Source organism: Oreochromis niloticus, linkage group LG23 (genome assembly GCF_001858045.2).
Source record: "Oreochromis niloticus isolate F11D_XX linkage group LG23, O_niloticus_UMD_NMBU, whole genome shotgun sequence".
NCBI classification, from domain to species: Eukaryota; Metazoa; Chordata; class Actinopteri; order Cichliformes; family Cichlidae; genus Oreochromis; species Oreochromis niloticus.
In genome coordinates this window covers 37,323,546-37,341,636 of record NC_031986.2, presented here as the reverse complement: position 1 = coordinate 37,341,636, position 18,091 = coordinate 37,323,546, and the positions used below count along the sequence as shown (strand labels likewise).

At 41.0% G+C, this 18,091-nt stretch overlaps 1 protein-coding gene and 1 long non-coding RNA gene across 2 annotated transcripts; one reads left to right on the top strand and one right to left on the bottom strand.

Moving 5' to 3' along the window:
• Positions 1-891: 891 nt before the first annotated feature.
• On the bottom strand, positions 892-3,207 carry rasl11b (RAS-like, family 11, member B). The gene is made up of 4 exons (XM_003439937.5): positions 2,879-3,207; positions 2,731-2,787; positions 2,556-2,632; positions 892-2,098 (listed from the first exon to the last, which is right to left on the bottom strand). The coding sequence occupies exons 1-4, from the start codon at positions 2,991-2,993 to the stop codon at positions 1,601-1,603; spliced, it is 747 nt and encodes a 248-aa protein (XP_003439985.1). The 5' UTR covers positions 2,994-3,207; the 3' UTR covers positions 892-1,600.
• A 97-nt stretch (positions 3,208-3,304) lies between these two features.
• LOC106097154 (uncharacterized) lies at positions 3,305-17,651 on the top strand. The gene is made up of 5 exons (XR_001223471.3): positions 3,305-3,372; positions 10,395-10,472; positions 15,697-15,733; positions 16,579-16,632; positions 16,761-17,651. It is a non-coding gene; the product is annotated as an uncharacterized LOC106097154 (long non-coding RNA).
• Positions 17,652-18,091: the final 440 nt, after the last annotated feature.

Below are 18,091 nucleotides of genomic sequence, written 5' to 3'. Positions count from 1 at the left end.
CAGGACACAAGAGGTTAAGTTAGCCGTTTAAAGCAGGTTTCTGTGTGTGAACCCATTAGAAGTGTTAACAATGGACATCATGCTGTTGTGGCCGGAAGAATACACACTCTCTGTTAACATCCTCCACTCGCAAACATCATATGGTGACAAATAAGACCAGGATAATTAACAAAGCCTTTCACGCTGCCTCCCAAGGCCGATAAATTGCTCACACTTAGACCTCACCTCCACCTTCCAGCCCTCCCACTCTCCAACATGAATCATCACAGCTAAAGCTCAGAAATTCACCCACAACTGGGGCCGTTCTCCAATCTCCCTCATTTTGTCAAACAGGCGTAATTCAGCAGTTTGAACTGGGTATTCAGAATTCCCTGATTAGGTTCTGAATTGCCAGTAAACTGATGCAATTACATGTTTTTATGGCAAACCGTTTTAATATAATTTTCACCTCATCTTTGGGACCGGTGCAGTTCTTCAGGGTCTCTAATGAAAACAAGGTCAGCTGTGAAAGAAAAAAAAAAAGGATTTGGCTGCAGTCGCATCAGCAGCTTCTTTTTTTAGTCAAAATACTTTTTTGGGAGGTCAAGGACTGCACAGAGCTTTTAGTTTTAAACAGCTCACAAGATCTGTGAAGTGGCTGTACCGTCATGCTTCCATTGTGTCCATGCTTTTCATCACTAGTCTGATATCAAAGCCTTTAAGAATTGCTGTATTCATGGGTCAGACTACCTTCTGTGTGCGTCATCTGCTCACAGTATGAATGCGGTTTATTAGTCTTACAGTCCCAAGGACATCAGTGACTCAGAAGTTCTTTAATTTATTGTCTGTAAACTTTATTCCCCACCCAGTGAAATGCACATGCAAAATGAAGAAAGCTCCAGAGACATTTCATTGGAAATTCATAATCTTTTTATTATGAAAAAGAACTTGTAACAAATAAATAACAATAGGCCCTTTGGACTCTTCTTTTTAATAAAGTGCATCAGTGATAATCACCAACACATGCTACATAGTGGCTGCTACCCCACAAGGATACTTCAACCCCCACCCTTCCCTCACTCATCAATCATGCACAATGATGCTTTTGTAAGTTGCAAAAAATAAACTGCAGATATTCAAATATGAGAGTGAACACACCGAGAGCTGCACTGAGACCCAGCTTAAGTGGCTGGTATAATAATGCCAGCGTTTAGCCTTGATGAAGTGGCAGTCTGAATAAAGAACAGCCACAACAGGCACAGCACAGCTAAAAATAAGCAGTCCTTCAGAGCTGTTGTTGCCAGGAGGGCTTTATGTACAATTTTTATATGCAGTTTTTAGTTCTCTCAGCTTCAATCGGCTGTTTCTGAGTCCTCAAAGGAAATTTTCTCCCTCTGAACTGCTTCACCGCTGCTCTTCACGTCATCTGACAGGGCAGACTCCTGCTCACCAAGACGCCATTATCTCTGCAAAGATTCATCTGCCTCCTGCTATACTGTTCATATCACACCAGCTGGACTGGAGCAGGACTTCAGTGGAGAAGCGTGAATCTTCTGTCCTCTTTTCCAACGTTTAGTACTTTCTGTGGCCACTCTCGACCACTTTCAGCTTGTAGCGCTCCTCACACTGAGGTGACAGTCCGGACTTTGGCAGACAGCGCCTGCTTGAAGCGCCTCTTCAGATCCTGCATATTGGGAGACTTTGGCCTGGGGATGAGGAGAGAGCGCCTCTTCTCTGTGACACCAGTAGCAGAGGTGGGTGGGGAGCTAGAGGCAGGGGGTGGCTGCTTGGCTAGCTGGCAGCACAGCCTGTGGAAAGCCCCATGTACCTGGTTGTAATCCTCACTGGCAGATACTTCATAGAAGGAGCAGCCCAGGTTTCCAGCCAGAATGGGACCCTGCTGGGAGTCGACTCGCCTCAGGTGCAACAGGTCTGCCTTATTGGCCAGCAGGATTACCGGGGGCATACTGGCACCGCTGCTACGAACAACCAGCTGGTGCAACTGATCGATCAGATCAAAGCTGCTGCGGTCAGTCACAGAGTACACCAGCACCACAGCATCAGCCCACTGGATGGAGCAGGTCACATGGTCAAGTAGACTTGTGCCATTATCTGTCATCTGGGGGGGGGGGGGGAAGAAAAAAAGACAATGATTAAAACAACATCCTCTGAGAAACATTTCCAGCATTCTTGTTCTGATGCACAATATCAATCAAAATTCAGGAAAGATTAAATGTTCCTCATTTTATGCAACTGAGCTTTTGTAATGTCTGGAATGCCAGCTGAGGCAGACAAAAGCTATAGGATTACTCCTCCAGAAGAGAGAGGTGTGGGTGATTGAGAAGTCTGGATGTGGATCAGGGTATCATTTACTCTGGCCCCAGACATCCATTAGCCTAAATGGAAGATTATACAGGCAAAACAAAGGGCTCTACTTCATGAGGAAAACAGACATGTTCGGTTTTGGAGCAGTGCCTGCAGACGCTTAGATATTTTTTTAACCAGACGGCTATTTTGTCCACTCTGTTACCCTCCAGTCAGCCCAGACAGATTATAATATGTCCCTTTCTGCTCACCTGGGCACCAGGAGTGTCCTGTACTTGGATGGTCACTTGCTCTCCATCCACCTGGACTTCTCTGGAGTAGAGATTACCTGCACATAGGAGGAACAAAACCTTTAGTACCCCCAAAAATAACAATTAACTAAATGTTAGCGTTTTCCATTCATAAAAATACAGATATTTAACTTACCAGCATTTCTCTCGTAGTCTCCGATGAAGCGTTTTGTTAGGAATCTCACCACGAGTGCTGAGGAGAAGCGAGAAAACAACGTTAAACACATACGCCAGGGTATACATTACCTACAATGCTTGCGTATTTTTTTCCCGTTTCCTCTTACCTGTCTTCCCCACTCCGCTGCCTCCTATAACGGCTATTTTAATGGCCCGGTTTGGGGCCGAGTATTCTGAAGCTGGATACTCCGTTATGGTTGTCATGTTCTGGATGAGGCGCATTGTTTTTGCCCTTCAGGTCAGTCAAAAAACGAAAAAACAATCCAAAACAGAGACGAAACTATTTTCGAGTCCAAGTATAAAGCGAGCGCTTAAATAAAGGGAGTTTAGTAAATTCCGTTTTCCTCGCAAAGTGGTTCGATGGTCAATTATTTTCTTCTTTTAAAAACCCGGAGGAAAAAGTCGACACAGCCTTCAGAAGGAGAAGCTGCGAGTAAATGCTGGCGCAGAGGAGACCACAGAGTTTTTTATAGCGCTCCAGAAGCGGCCACATCTGATTGGGTGTCGGTGATTCCCCCCCCTCCTCCTCTCCTCTCCTCGTGCGTCCCCGCCTACACGTGGATGTTCAAGCTATCCTCAAGCAGGAAAGCTTCTGCAACAGGTGAGACCTCTGTCTGGGTGTTCTGATCAAATAGCCTTTGTTTTTGAACTGGGAAAGGTTGTCTGTCCTCTGCAGGTATGTCACTATGAATTACACAGATTTGGGATAGAAAAGGACATAAACAAAGCTTTAGCTGTGTGGTGAAATATCGTGATAGGTTTCTCCTAAATAAACAGCAAATACTCCGCCTGTATAAGAGCCATCATTACCAGAAATCCTTGAAATTCAACCCACTACTTTTATTTATGTCTTAAATACGATTTTTATGTCATATTTTATTTCCTATTCTGTTGAATGCACATGGTTGCTGTTCAACCTCCCAGCCTGTGTTGTGTTGCGTTGCAGCTGGTGACCTGTTGAGACATGCCCCTAAACTTGTCCACACAGGGGGTTAATGGCTGTTGATGTTGGATCAATTCACCCCCTCCCACACATCATACACATTCATGCATACCTTACAGAAACACATGCGAGCGTATGCGCTTCATCTCAGCCATTTTAGTGCCAGCTGTGCCACTAAAAGTACACATTTCTGCACGAGTTACATGACAAGTTCATTTTGAAGCTGCTCTTCATTGTGATTTAATCCATTTTAGCTTTTTTTTGGTCCCATTTTTCTTTTGCCTCCTGTCATACACCCCTCCCTTCCTCCTTCTCCCGTCTTTCATTTATGCTCATGTGCTCTGAGGTATTTTGGCATCCAGTTCTCCTGCGCTGTGATTACGGTCTGGTATGTATTTTTGATAAGAGTGCTGATGACAGGCAGCTGCACTGAAATATGAAATTAGTGCCCATGATTCACAAGCAGGCATCGTTGCTAGGTGTACACACACACACCCAGCTGTTCATTTTAACCACATCACAGCCGATGTGGTGAACTCCACCCTGGCTGTGACGCGAGTGCCTGTTTTCTTGCTAATAGTGCATAAATACTGTATTTACATTTGATGGCATGTATGCAGGATTTTCTGTTGACCCCTATGCAGTTCACCCCCACGGCTCAGTGCAGGGCTTTAGTTAAACATAAAGCCCAAGGTTTGACCTTTTAAGTGAATGTTTTGAGTGAGGTGCAATTTCATAATTTTAGCCCACACACCAGCACATTTGTAGCACAGAACAATGAAAAGCATCACTGTTGCTCTCTCCTCGACATCAGGGGAGAAGGCTAATGATGACAGATAATAAAACGAGGATGCTTGTGGGGGTGTTTTCATTTGTTAGCCTAATGGATAGCCAGGGTTCACTCTTTTGACACAACCAAAAATGGTGAGTGACTCACATCAGTAGGCAAAGCAGGTTGTTAACGCAACGACTTTAAAGTGTTTTGTGAATGATACATTGCACCATAACTCAGTCTGTATGAAAAGCATTTATCCCGACACGAAAGCACAGGGACTCCAGTAAAGTGCACTCTCTGTGTTGTTGTTCCTTTCTGCTTCTTAGAGGTAAATTAATGCCTTTAAGTGAAAGATATTTATAACTACAGCAAAGCAGTGGAGGGCCTGTTATAGGGATCAGGGTGTCACTCACATAGAAGTGACAATAGATGTTTATAGAGGGTAGAATGGGGCTAATCCTTTAGTTGTGGTGTGGGCAATTGTCAGAGAGAATTTGGGGTATTCATTGCAAACGGAGGAATGTGGAGTTAATTGGGAGGGGAGGGCAGTCAAAATCTGGAGGGGAGGAGGGTGGTGTTCACAGAAGGATGTCCTTGTTGACACAGAAGCGTGGACTGATTTCCCAAGGTGGCCTCGCCTTTTGCAGTAAAGCTGACAAGAGGCAGCCTTCACTTTGCCCGGGGCACGAGCCCACAAAAGAGGGTCATTTGGGATATCAGAGAAGCACAGGCCAGGTTAAGAGGCTTTCCAGAGCCAAATCTTATAAGACAGTCATTTTGTAACGTCAGTGAATTGAAACACAGGGTCTAAAACTGGGATTCTTCAAATTTTATTAAATGAATGACAGTTTAGGGAGCCAGCTTATACCTGAAGGCTAGACAGGGGGAAAAAATGCATTTCATAAAAACAACAATGAATGTCTGTTTAGAGGATGGCGGTTTATTCTGTCAGCTATCAATTGTGTGTCAAGTTATAGTCTTGACACACAACCTCATCAACAGTGAGGTTGATGGCACATTTCTTGACACTATCTGTATCGATCTGTATCATGAAGGTTTAGTCTTCTATGACGGCTAGAAGACTGTAAACTAAAGGGAAAAATTTCCTTTTAATCTTGTTCTGTGTTATGAGGTCATGTCATAACCCGAACTGTGGATGTACAAAACATATAATTAGAACAAAGAGTCTTTTGCATGTTTAGGTGCCCCATAAAAATGGGTCAAAGTTGGGCTGTCTGCTATAACAGGCTATTCATTAATAACTAAAAACATAAGAAAAGGCAGGACAGTAGTTCCAAGACTAGAAAAAGACAACCACCCAAACCAAAACAAGCTTCGCACACTAAAAACCGTTAAAAACATCACCAAAACTGAGTGAACTCTGACCTTTAACTGAAGGTGCTGTTAGCTGCAGTGTACTAATGTGCAAAGCTTAAATTAATACATCACATAGACAATCCTTATGTTATCCATCTGTTAAAAATACCTCATGATGCTTCCACTAAGGCGGTTCTCAAACAATAAAAAGAATTGCATTTGGGTTTGCAGCACCAAAAGTGTTGCAAAAACATTTGACTTTCATCACTCAAATTGTCCATTGGCCTACTCTTTGCTTGGTTAGTCTTTATTAACTTCATTTAATTTAGTGCCACAAGTTTCAGAAATACTTAAAAAAAAAAAGGCGACTGGATTTCTATAAGTTAACTTGTAGAAATCCAGGCACCTTCTTTTCATGTAGAAACAACACAAAGCAGCACATATACATATAGAGTTACTATACTACAGTGTGTCAGTATGATGATAGGTTCTTATTATTCCCAGTGCCTTTAATCATTGTCTTCAAAGGCGATCCAATTATCTTACACTGAGCCTGCTCTTAGATTTTACAGTATTATGTTCAAAGCTGTGTGATACAAAAAAAATGCTCACTACTTCAAATTTAGACTCAGAAACAGAGTTATCTCTGAAAAGCACACATCTTTTCACTCTTCAGTTTATCAGCAACACATTTACATTTCCACTGATGTATGGAAATTGAAACGACCTGCCAGCACAAGCAGCTCTGAGCTGCTCAGTGGCAAAAAGGTTGTTTTTCTCTCATTGAAATGTAAACCTTCCAACGTGTTTCGGCATTTGCATTCCTCTGAATGGTAGCAGTCGTAGGGCGACGGCAGCAGTGGTTTTTTGCAGTTGTGTTTGCAATGTCACTGGCTTTAAATGACAATAGCTCCCCAACAGCACCATCACAACCACCGCACACACACATGGCACCTCCTCCCACTCAGGGACCGACAGCGCTTAGCTGTGAAAAAGAAGTTAGGAGTTTGCCCATTGCCAGCCTTTTGGAAAGCACAATGTAAAATATTTAAATCTCGAGTGGCCATCTCTCATTCATGCCGCGCCTCATCTCTGGCTTTCACCGGTTGGATTCACATGCATATATCAGTCACCAAATGGGGTGTGTGTGCCAACATGTTTTGAAGAGAAGAGAGAGAAAAAAACAGTAAGTGCTGCAGCAATAACAGAGGATAGGGGTGTTTTTGTCTGACATGACTGTAGATATTGGTATATAAGTTAAGACTTTAAGTTCAGGAATTATCCTGCTTCTCCTGATTTAGAAGCTGTTTAAAGTCTTTTTATTCTCGCATAACCTGTAAAGGAAATACAAATAAGAAAAATTACATGCTCTTGTTTCTCTTCGCTATTTTAGGTAAAGACATCAGGAAAGTTTTGATCTGAGAAAGGCAGGTGTGGTTTAGTGTTTGCTTGTTTTGATGTAGGAAACTGTCAGTTTCCCATTTACCTGTGCATGGCATAATCACATACAAATGGCCTTAAATACCAACTGTACAATAAAAAGTGCTGTCAGTGTCAAAATAAGGATTTTAAGGAAACCAATAAATCCATAAAATCACCATTTACCACAGTAATTAGATTTAATGCATCATCCTCTCCACCATTATTTAAAGTGTACAGTAAATAATGGTGTAATCAGACCACATTTGTAGATAAACAGAGAGGAGAGTAGGAGAGAGGGTGGGTTGATTTATTTGCCTCTTTTTCATGAATCATCAGTGTTCGTGGGAACAAATATTCATTTATTTACAATGTAAGTTTCTGTAGAAACTGGGAAATGGCAATGAAATGAAACTCATCTTTCTATTCAGGAGTATGACACACAAAGGGATGGGGACACAGCACTGGACAGATCATGTTGGGACACAGCGTTCAGTAGTTGAGATTTATGGTTTGGCGCCTCCGTTAGCAATTCAGACTTCCCCCCTGGGCCTTGTTTCTCAGTCTAGCCTGGTTTACTGCCCAGGCAGTGAGGATCGGTCTCTGCGGTGGCTTAATAAAGACAAGCAGCTTCTCTGGGGGCTGATTCAGGGCCAGGCTTCCAATCTGCCAAGTCCTGCTTCACATACTGGCAATTACACAAATGCTATGAGAAGTCCATGCATAGTACTGTGTGTTCCGTCTCATAATGTATCAGGGGTGGACTGGATTTGTGAGTGTGCGTGTGTGCGTGCTACAAAAAGGACTGAAATATGTGTTTCAGGTGTGATTCTGGCTCGAAACTCTGCCTTCTCTGATGTGACTCTTATCACAGTTCGTCTTTCTTCCTCACAGTGGGACACAGTGACCTGTTCAGCTCATCGGCTTGAAGGTAACAAGAGCTCAGTGATGAATAGAGGGAAAAGAAGAAAAAAAAAGATGTCACTCTGCACGTGCACATGCAGCCTGAATCGGGTGTAGATTACATGAAAGTAAACACGGACAAGAGAGATGCACCATTTGCATGTTGAAAATAAGCGCCCAAATATTTACTTTGATTATGTTCTCGGTCACGCAGACCTGTGCCCGACTTCTGTCAGCATCAGTATTCAATACTGATAACATTACGGTGCTGTCACTACCTCTCGCAGGAAGAATGGACTTGAATGCAGGTAGATTAGACACCTGTGAACACAAATCTGATAGCATCAGTGCTTTCTTAAAAGCAAAGGAAAATACTGGATGGCAATCAGCTTGCTTTAAATTCAGTCTTATCCTGTTTTCATTTCGGTTAAATATGATCACAGAAACTAAAGCAGGCAGGCCTTTTATGATGGCATGCTAAACTGGAAGCTATTAGTCATTTATCCAGTTTGAAAGTTGACAAAATAAACATGGTAAAGGTTTCTTTTTTTTTTCATTAGGTAAACTCTAAGGTGCTTCCGTAGCACGCTTAATTATTCCCCAGTGAAATAAATCTTGTCTCTGTTCCTTAATTGTGTGTGCTCTGACTCAGAAGACCTTTACAGAGTCAGTGAGGTAGTTGTGCATTTGCCCTCACTTATGGGAACAGGTGTCTTCGTGTTGTTGTCAGGATTTGCGTTTAATTGCTGATGCACTTTCCCTTTTTCTGGCTTACCTGCTGCTTTTGTATCATTGTAAGCCTGACATTCGTGTTCAGGTCATGGAGTTTCTTCATGGTGAAGTTCACAGGATGAGTTGATCTTCTTACCTTCACTGTCTGCCGGAAAACCCCCTCATCCCGCGCACATGCAGACAGACCTTCCGACACGTTCATTCACACAATATACACTCATGACTCAACGCCCCGCTTTCATTCATAAGCACAAACACACCCACTCAGAAACCAATGCTTCGGCGCATCCTCGGAAATTATGCAGCCCGCTCGCAGATGTCGTAGACAAAAAAATGAAAACACTTCCAACTGAATATGCGCGTGTGATTCAGAGGCTGGCGGAGATGGGTCTCCCGGATTCTCAAGGTCCCTCTGTGTGAAGCAGCTCTCCTTTGTGTGGGCATGTACCGGTAGGAGAGCATGTAAAACAACAGCTGCTGGTGTTTTTAGTGTGTGCGTTAGCGGAAGCGTATTGATGTTCGGACGCGCATGAGAATCTCTCCACGTTTTGTCATCTCACGTGTATACAGAAAACTGATGGGATGGAAAATATATGAAGGCAGGACACTTTTTCATAAGTGTTTGTTGGCATTTATATTTCAAAGGTGATCCAGCGTGCTTTTTTCCACCTCTATATTTTGTTCTTGGGTTGTTTTGCATGACTCACAGGTCACAATAATCCTTATTCATCTTATATGGGGCCTTGGTACGGCCCCTCAGTTCAATCTCTTTCTGAAACAGGTCATTTTATATACTCTCTCCTTTTAAGACCATCTTCCTTTTGAGACAATTTTCCTCTGAGCTCTTGCCCATCATAAACAGAAGGTATGGTGGGTGAAGCGTTGTGCTCACAGCTAGCGATGACTGTTTTCAGACATCCTTTCTTGTTGTCATCATACAGAGTTAAGATGATACTTTTAAAGTACCACTGCGTTTCACTTTCAGTAAAATCCTGCACACTTTTTCAAGCGTGCTTTGACTTTTAGCATCACTATGATGTATCGCATTCTGTTTTCCTCCATGCGATGAACCAATTTTCTCTCTAACAAGCAGCTAATCATGAAGGCTCCGCGAGTCTCCTGCTTCTCTCGCCACGAACACTGCGTGGATGCTGGTTAGTACGCACTGTCTTCAACCCCAGCCTGAGTTCTAGAAACACACTGTGACTGCTTCAGATAGAAGGAGTGGTGTAGCTGGGCCATTAGGATGCCAGAGAATGGGAAGGGGAAAAACAGTTAGACCAAACAGCCCTGGGCAATAATGGAGGATACGTGTCAGTGTTCTTGAAGGGTACACACTGTACTCAGCGTGAAAATTGGCACTAAGCCTAACGAAAAAAGAAAAAGATGTGCGTCAGATACTTCCTGAAGGAAGGAGTACTACAGCATCATGTCCCATTATTAAACTACTGAATAGGCCTCCATACACAAAAAGCTGCGCCGTCCTGTAGCCATAAACATGCTTGAAAAAAATAATTTGCTTGATGTGTTACAGACTGATGGGTAGTGGATGCAGTGCAGCTCATTTCTGTGGCAGATTTTCTTCTGGTTTGACGCATGAGAGAAAATCAAGGTGAGTGCGGTTATTTCTTTCTAAGGAAAGTTTTCATTCCAACGCATGAAAAAAAAGATGTTTTTCTGCAGCTGCGTCAGAGAGGAGCTCAGCATGCTGCAGAAAAGGAGATTCCTGTGCACTTAAATTGATTCACTGGAACTGAGTGGTGTTTACATCCTTCAAACCACAGAGAAGGAATGTGTTTGCAAAATATATGCACGTGTGTTAAAGGGTCTCTCCGATTTTTCAAAGGGGCCACAAAAATGTCAAATCCCTCCTTTCCCTTTCATCACAGCTGTTGGAGCATCAATAGTAGCTACGGTTTGATTAGAATTTTTGTAGTCAGGGCTGTCTTAAAACATGCTGCAAGTAGATTAAAACAGATAATCCTTGTGGTACTCAGTTACTGCAGCAGTCTTTGACTTAACATGAATTCAATGAAGGGTTGAGTCCCTTGGCATCAGTACCTGGCTGCCCATTGTTGGCTTACTGTTTCTTTGTTTTTTCTGGAAAAAAAACAATCTTTTCCCAAACCGAGCATTTCGTAGTCCTTAAGCCCAATTATGTAGATATTTTTTGCCAATCAGTAAAAGTATAAATCAAGCGAAGAAAAAAAAGGAAAATGGAAATGAAAAGCTAAACAAGTCCAAAACACGGTTTCCTGTCTGAGAAAGCTGCAATCTATGCTTATCACCGCCCCTTCAACCTCCCAAAGGTGCTTTCACACAGGACATGGCACGAAGTGCACACTGAAACCAGTCATTTTTTATTTTTTAGCACCACATGAATGGAAAGCAAAACACAAGCACAGCTAAAGAGCTCTTGAAGGTATCTTCATGCTCCAAGCAATGACACCTGCTCAGGTTGCAGTACTCTAAACAGAGGAGGCAAAATAGAGGAAAGGTTGATATTTTATGTCTAAATTAGCTGAATTACAGAATACGTGTGTGAGTTTGTATCAATATCAGGGTAGGAAACGTGTTTTTACACATCTATTAAAGCTTTTGAGGTATTATCAAAAAAGACTGACGTCCCACAGGAAGTTTTGAAAACCTTTTTTTCCATCGTGTCTCCCTCGAACAGTGACCTGAACACAGCACATGCAGCATCCCTATAGACTTTGTAGGTTCATAATGGGCCGCTGGAAAAAAACATATTGTTTATTCAGCTAAATACAATATAGCTATCTGGCTAACCATTACTCTCTCACTAATGGAGTAGCTATCAAAATGTTATCTGAAGCCAGATCCGTTTTTGTTTAGTTTTCCTCGTGATATTTAGTCTGTGTTGCACTGGGACTCACTCATTGTTGACATTTGCACTGTAGGGAAATGGAAGAGAGGCAATGATGCCGCCAAAAGTTAACATGCTTAGATTTCAAGAATTTCATATAGAAATCGATCACAAGACAACTGAGAGACTAGGAAAGTCTGATTTCTTAAGTTGTATTACCGTCCCTTCAAACATTGCTTGTAAATACATGAAAAAATAGCACATGCTGTACTTTTAACTGACTGTATTTTTTGTGTGTTTTGTTTTTGTTTTTACATTTTCGAACATCCTGGGAGGGAATCTGAAAGTCCCAAACATCTGTATATGCGTAAACTCATTGTATTATTACGCCTTGTTACATCAAAATCCAAAACTTATGTTTAAGGGGGGGAAAAAGGATGAGGAAAAAGGAAAAGAAGGCTACAGTACTTTCACTAAGCGGACCTGCAGCTTTCAGAGCACCTGGCAGAATGAATTAATGCGGTTCACAGGACTGGAAAGTGGGTCAAGCTCCAGTGCTTTCTGCAACATGCTCAGCTCACTGTAGACATCCAGTTATACAAACAGATCTATTGTTATTGACCATGATCAGGACAATATGCTCCTAACCTTTCATATGAGAAGGAAGGCAGCCCAGGAATCTGGAGCCACTCAGAGAGATGTAGGGGGAAAAAATGCAGGCGATATGGTATATGACCGCATGTGCTATCTTCCAAATGGTACTTCTGATATATTACCCATTTTAGGGCTCTATATGGGCATGATCTGTCTTCCCTGTGTTTCCTTCTTTTAGTTCACTCTGCTTTTAATGTCCAAATAAACGACAGTCACACAAATTTTATGATCATCCAGGATTACCCGTCACCTGATATCACACAAGTTTGTAAATGCCACTGTCCTTGTGGGAGAAGGTGAAAAGTCCATAAGAATTAGGTCGGCCCTTTATATAGTCAGACTACCACAATCATCCACTAGCACTATGACCTTCTGCCATAAACCTGAGTGTTTAAATGAACTGCCGAGTGAATATTACCTAAACAATATTTGTGATCCTTTCCATTTGCCCACTCTAAACTCTACATCAGTTGGATTGTATTATGACTCACCCGTACATTAAGGTGTAGTCACTCATGCACAAACACATGTATAGAAGCAGACCGTATCTAGGGCTGCCTGAATTAGATGGTTACAGTTAACTATTAACTGCTTCCTGCCTTTTGTAATGACAACAGTGCAGCTATTGCTTTGCTGTATCTGGCAGAAAGTGTTGCAGAGGAGAACAGGTAAATTTTTAGGTTCGCTGATGCTGGCAGCAGTAGAAGGCCATGGATGTTTTTGTGATAATCTAAAAGAGCATTTTTGTTATTTGTATTTCTGGTAAATGAAATGTGTTGTTTTAGTTTCTGTTCTCCTTAATGCACGACATGTTTTATAAGCTAACAATGCCTGGACAACACAAGGAATTTGATTACAGTTTGAATCCCCACAAACATGTAGATGGAAAGCTTGACGAAAAGCAGCAGTACAACCAGAACAGTTATAAGATGAAAAAGATGAGCTAGCATGTTATCTAATTATCTTCTTTTACAAGAAGTTAATTAACTGGTTACAAATTGAAGTAAACTTGTAAACATTTAGGTTTTCATTGACGGTTAAATGAGATGAACATCGTGCAGATATCAAATTAGGCTCACATGTTTGTTTTACATTTCAGGTCTTTTTCACCTGCAACATTAAAGTGTCAACAGGGTGACTCCATGCTGCATGATTCAAATTTTAAGACAATAATCAACCAATTAAAATGATATTTTTTGGAGTGTATGCAGTTCGAGGTGCGTAAAACTACTTTTGATCTAGCCTTTATAGAAACTATAGATTAATCAATAATAAGGATATTAGCTCTAGTGTACTTTTACACCACTACACAGCTTTTTCATAGTATTTCTACACATTCATGACACAGAAAATATATTACACGCCTGTGTGATTATACAGTGGCGAGCCTGTTGTGGTTCAGAGAGCGCATGAGCATGCCCTTCTCTTCTGTTTATAGTGGAGGGGGTAGTACATATAAACGAGAGATTGTTAGGAACAGTGTGTACGAAAAGCCAATGAACGTGCCAAAGCTTTCGTGCACGACTACCAATTCACCCCCCTTTGTTTTTGCTGTTCTCTCTGTTGTGGCCAAGTTCTTAATGTTTTTTCTCCCTATCTCCCTTAATATAACACACGCAGGGTTTATTTTGTTAGGTTTAAGTGTTCCGAACGTGGAACGGGGAACGTAACTTGACCAGGATACAAACTCTAACGGGAGCTCGTGTCTGATTGGACAAAAATTAATCATAATAGAATTCAATCACGCAGAGGATTTGCTTGCTGGATACAATATGAAGAACATCACTTACCTTAAAGTCAAAGTGTTAATACTCCTGCACATGTTTTGAATACATCATAATCTCTCCCACCGTGTTTTGTATTACAAAAAAAGGCTGTGCCACCTAATACATCTTCTTCCTATTTGCCAACTTTGAAATCTTTGTACTGAGAAGCCTAACAAGATAATAAATAAGAAAAAGGCTTCCTCATGCTTTTGAGACAGGACATAAGATCCAGAGCTCTGACATACAATAGAGCAAACACTATAACCTGCCTCTCCATTTCAGATGCCCTGCAGCTGCAGAAAGATACTAAAACCTGCTTTGTTTCTGCTTCCAATTCTGAACATGAAACCATCACAAAATAAAAGAAATAGTAGTCATCGATATGACGTGGCACTATCACTGTCACACAAGCTGAACGTCTAGCTCCTTATTTGATGTAGCAACATTTAATTGACACGTATATCTAACCTGTTCGTATGCACACGGATAGTTTTGTCAATTACTAGTTTTTGGTGATGCAAGTGGAAATTGTGGCTTAAAACGTGAGACAAGTTCAGATCAGAGCAAAAGTCTGTCACAAAACGCTTTTATTTTCACTTCAAATACTACAAGTGTATAAAGAAATGTCACACCAACTGAATCATTCTGAACATGCAAAATTTGTTTGTAAAAACTTGACTTATGACTCATCTGGTATTAGCAGTCATCATAACATAGTCAGTCCCCAGGAACAGACAGACACTGTGTCTCACATACAGTGGTTGGAGGAGGGGTTTAAACTTTTCTACAACAATCTTAATAAACTGTTCCTAACCTTGATGTTTCAGAAGCCTGTGCCAGATGTCACAAGTCGGCAGTGAATCACAGCCTAAACTGGGAAGGATTATTTCCTCGTGATGCATAATTCATTTTGCCTCTCTTTGTAGCAGCTAAACAACAGGAAGGTCATCGGTGCTTTTAGCGGCGTAGCCAGCCTCTTTTACTGGAAACTTTTTTTTTTGAAACTCAAGATTAAAAAATTTTTTTGTGTGTTCCCTTGCCCAAACATTTAGCCCCACTTCTGGTCTCAAATGAGGCAAGCAGAGAAGGTTCTTTGAGGTTCATTTTTTACATGTTGTGAATGCAGACGTCCTGTCAGCTCCACCTAAACATGAAGAGGAAAACACTAGATGAGAGAGATTAAAACTCCAGATAAACGCAGACCGATTGACCCACCTTTTCGGTTCACCTGAGGCCTTCTGCCGATACATGAGCTGTCCTGCAAAGTTACAGAGATAGGAGATAAAACTGATTTGATCTCATCAGGGAATAGATCATCAGAGATGCAGAACAGGAGCTGGGTTTCATTGTAAATGCTTTTACAATGACCATATTTTTCTTGCTCTTATGGTTACTTACTGAGAACATAAAGAGCAGGAAAAATGACAATAAAAGCAGTATGAGTCATGGCATCTGCATCCACTGTGGTCTCTGTCCTATTAATACTGACTGGACCGAAATAGAAAGCAAGTCTGGGAATGTTTTGTGTCAAGAGCCAAGAGCTTCAACCACATGTAATTGTTTTCCCATCCATCAAACGTTTTTCACAGATAAACCATGAGAACACATCAGTCAGCAAGATTCTGAGTAAGTACATGGTGCATACAAAACATCTGATCAACAATGTAGCTCTCCCATCCTCCACAGCTCAAACTGTCCCCCCTGTTATTCTGTTGTTTGTTTTTCTGTTAACACTCTTATTCCTTTCTCCTTTTCCCGTCCCTTTTGAAGTATGTCTGTCATAATTATTCATTGTTTTCCTTTCTTTTTGTTCATATTGAAATGCTAAGGGGATAATTGCTGAGGGAATGTTTTGAAAGCACAAACAAAGCTGCTGGTAAATGAGAGTGTCCCGAGGGCCCAGGACTCCTGAGGTGTCCTTACCTCATAATGCCCTCTCTCTCTTCCTCATGGTCAGCTAATTGTCAGTTAGAGAACCGAATAACTGGAAATTAAATGATAATTTACAGAATGTCACCTTGCAAAAGAATGATGGCCAGTACACAACATACGTTTTCAAAGTGTAAAGGATTATCTCTGAGGCCTCTCAGTTTCAGAAAGGATTCCTCTGAAGTCTAAAGAAATCTCTTTTTGATATTATCAAGGGTTGAGGTCTACTTTTTAAACAGAAGGCCTGGATTGCAAACAGGCCATTTGAAATTTAAAAGAAGCAGAGGTTTAAAAAGCAAGCAGCGTTCCAGGAAAGATCCCAAGGGATGCATCATGAAAACAGGATATATTATGTTACCTTTTCCAAACTGATTTTGGATTGGTGAATTTGGTTAGCACTGGTGTCTCACAGTAAATGGATTCTTGTTCAAACTCAGGCAGGGTCCTTCTATGTGGAGTTTACATGTTCCATATGTGCTTGTTTGGGCTTTATTCAGGAGTGCTTTCTTCTTTTTTTTAAATAAAAAAAACCGAATAAATAGGTATTGCCAACTTGGAATATATCTATCTTGGCCCCAGAAGAATCCTACAAAGAGGTAATTAATCTCAGGAGTTTCACTTCCTGGACAAATAAAACAAACTCAATGTGAATGCCATATATTTATGAAATTTGAATATTAATTTTCTTGTATGCCTTGTTCGATTGTTTTTCGTTTGTTTTCAGGTTAAACACAATATCTGTTGGATAGAAATTCTTCAAATATGATCACATTCACCCAGGCTGTTTTTACTTGTTTTCAAGTTGTTAATGTTATGACATTTTGCACAGAATAAGAGATTCGTGTTGCTTCAGATGCATTTTTACTACTGGAAATATTTCATCTAATTTAAGCTGAATAGTTGAGCAGCACATGCAGGAGGTAGAATACATGACACCCATTCGCTTACTGTAAGTTTACAAGACAATGACCTGCTTTGTTCACACATGGGCTTAATTTGATATCACACAGTCTTTATGCTAGAGAGTTGGCAGGTTAAAATCCACTTACTGGCTGAACTAAGTGAGTCAGACATTTGGATTCCTATGTGTAACTCTGCCCGGGAATGTGTAGTGCATATGTGAAAACAGCTTTGCATGCAAGGACCTGTAACTCAAGAATTCCTAAATTTATGACAATGGCAAAATTTTCCAGAAATGTAAAACGGGATAAAATGATGAAGAAATTTGCAATTTTGACCAAGAGGTCAAAATTGTTGCATTGTAATATTATGCAAAAACACTTTTTCGCAGCCTTGAAATAAAGGAGACTGTGATCATATTTTATTTTGGATACTGAACTGGTGGCAATAATCTCTGCTGGCAGATCTCTATATAAGAGACAGGACAGACAAGGGTGTAAATTACAATACTGGAAAAATTGCGAAACAGTAATTCTAGTAACTGAACTCATACTTTTCTGCTCCATTTGAGTAGTCAAAGCACTTTTAGAAATGTGAAGCTAGAGACTCCAGTAACCATAGTTAACTGTATTCCAGGGCTAGAGCAGACAACACTGGAGAAAATTTGATACTGCTGTCTAAAAGTAAGCATATATTCAGTGAGATTGCAAATCACAATGACAGTAATGACACCCATTTGCGTCAATCGGAGGTCACTAAAATTTAATATTGAGTCTCGTGCCAGGAGTGACATGGTTAGCTGCATGTTCTCCTTAAAATGCTGGGTGTCCAAAACATGATGTGGACTTCAAGGTCAAATGGAACCAGGAAGCAGAGGATGCAGGATGAATACGTTAGCTTAAATGAGTCATACTGACTGTCAGAATCCTCAAAGCTAAGGCCGAGGAGGAGGAGTGGCTGCAATCTTTCACTCCCTGTTATTAATCAACCAAAGACCCAGAAAACTCAAAAAACAGCTTTATTTGTTATCTATCATTCACCTCATAGTTTCTAGCTGATTTCTCAGAAAATGACTTCAATAAATGTTTTGATTAAAAATTAAATTTTTAAGAAAAAAGATGTGCCATTAAGTACAGCAACTTTCAAAATTACTGA

Excerpts from the sequence above, each read along its gene's own strand:
- rasl11b (XM_003439937.5), bottom strand. The coding sequence starts at position 2,993 with ATGCGCCTCATCCAGAACATGACAACCATAACGGAGTATCCAGCTTCA. Across the intron at positions 2,788-2,878 it reads CAGCGGAGTGGGGAAGACAG|CACTCGTGGTGAGATTCCTA; the intron begins GTAAGAGGAAAC and ends GCTTCTCCTCAG. Across the intron at positions 2,633-2,730 it reads AGACTACGAGAGAAATGCTG|GTAATCTCTACTCCAGAGAA; the intron begins GTAAGTTAAATA and ends TCCTATGTGCAG.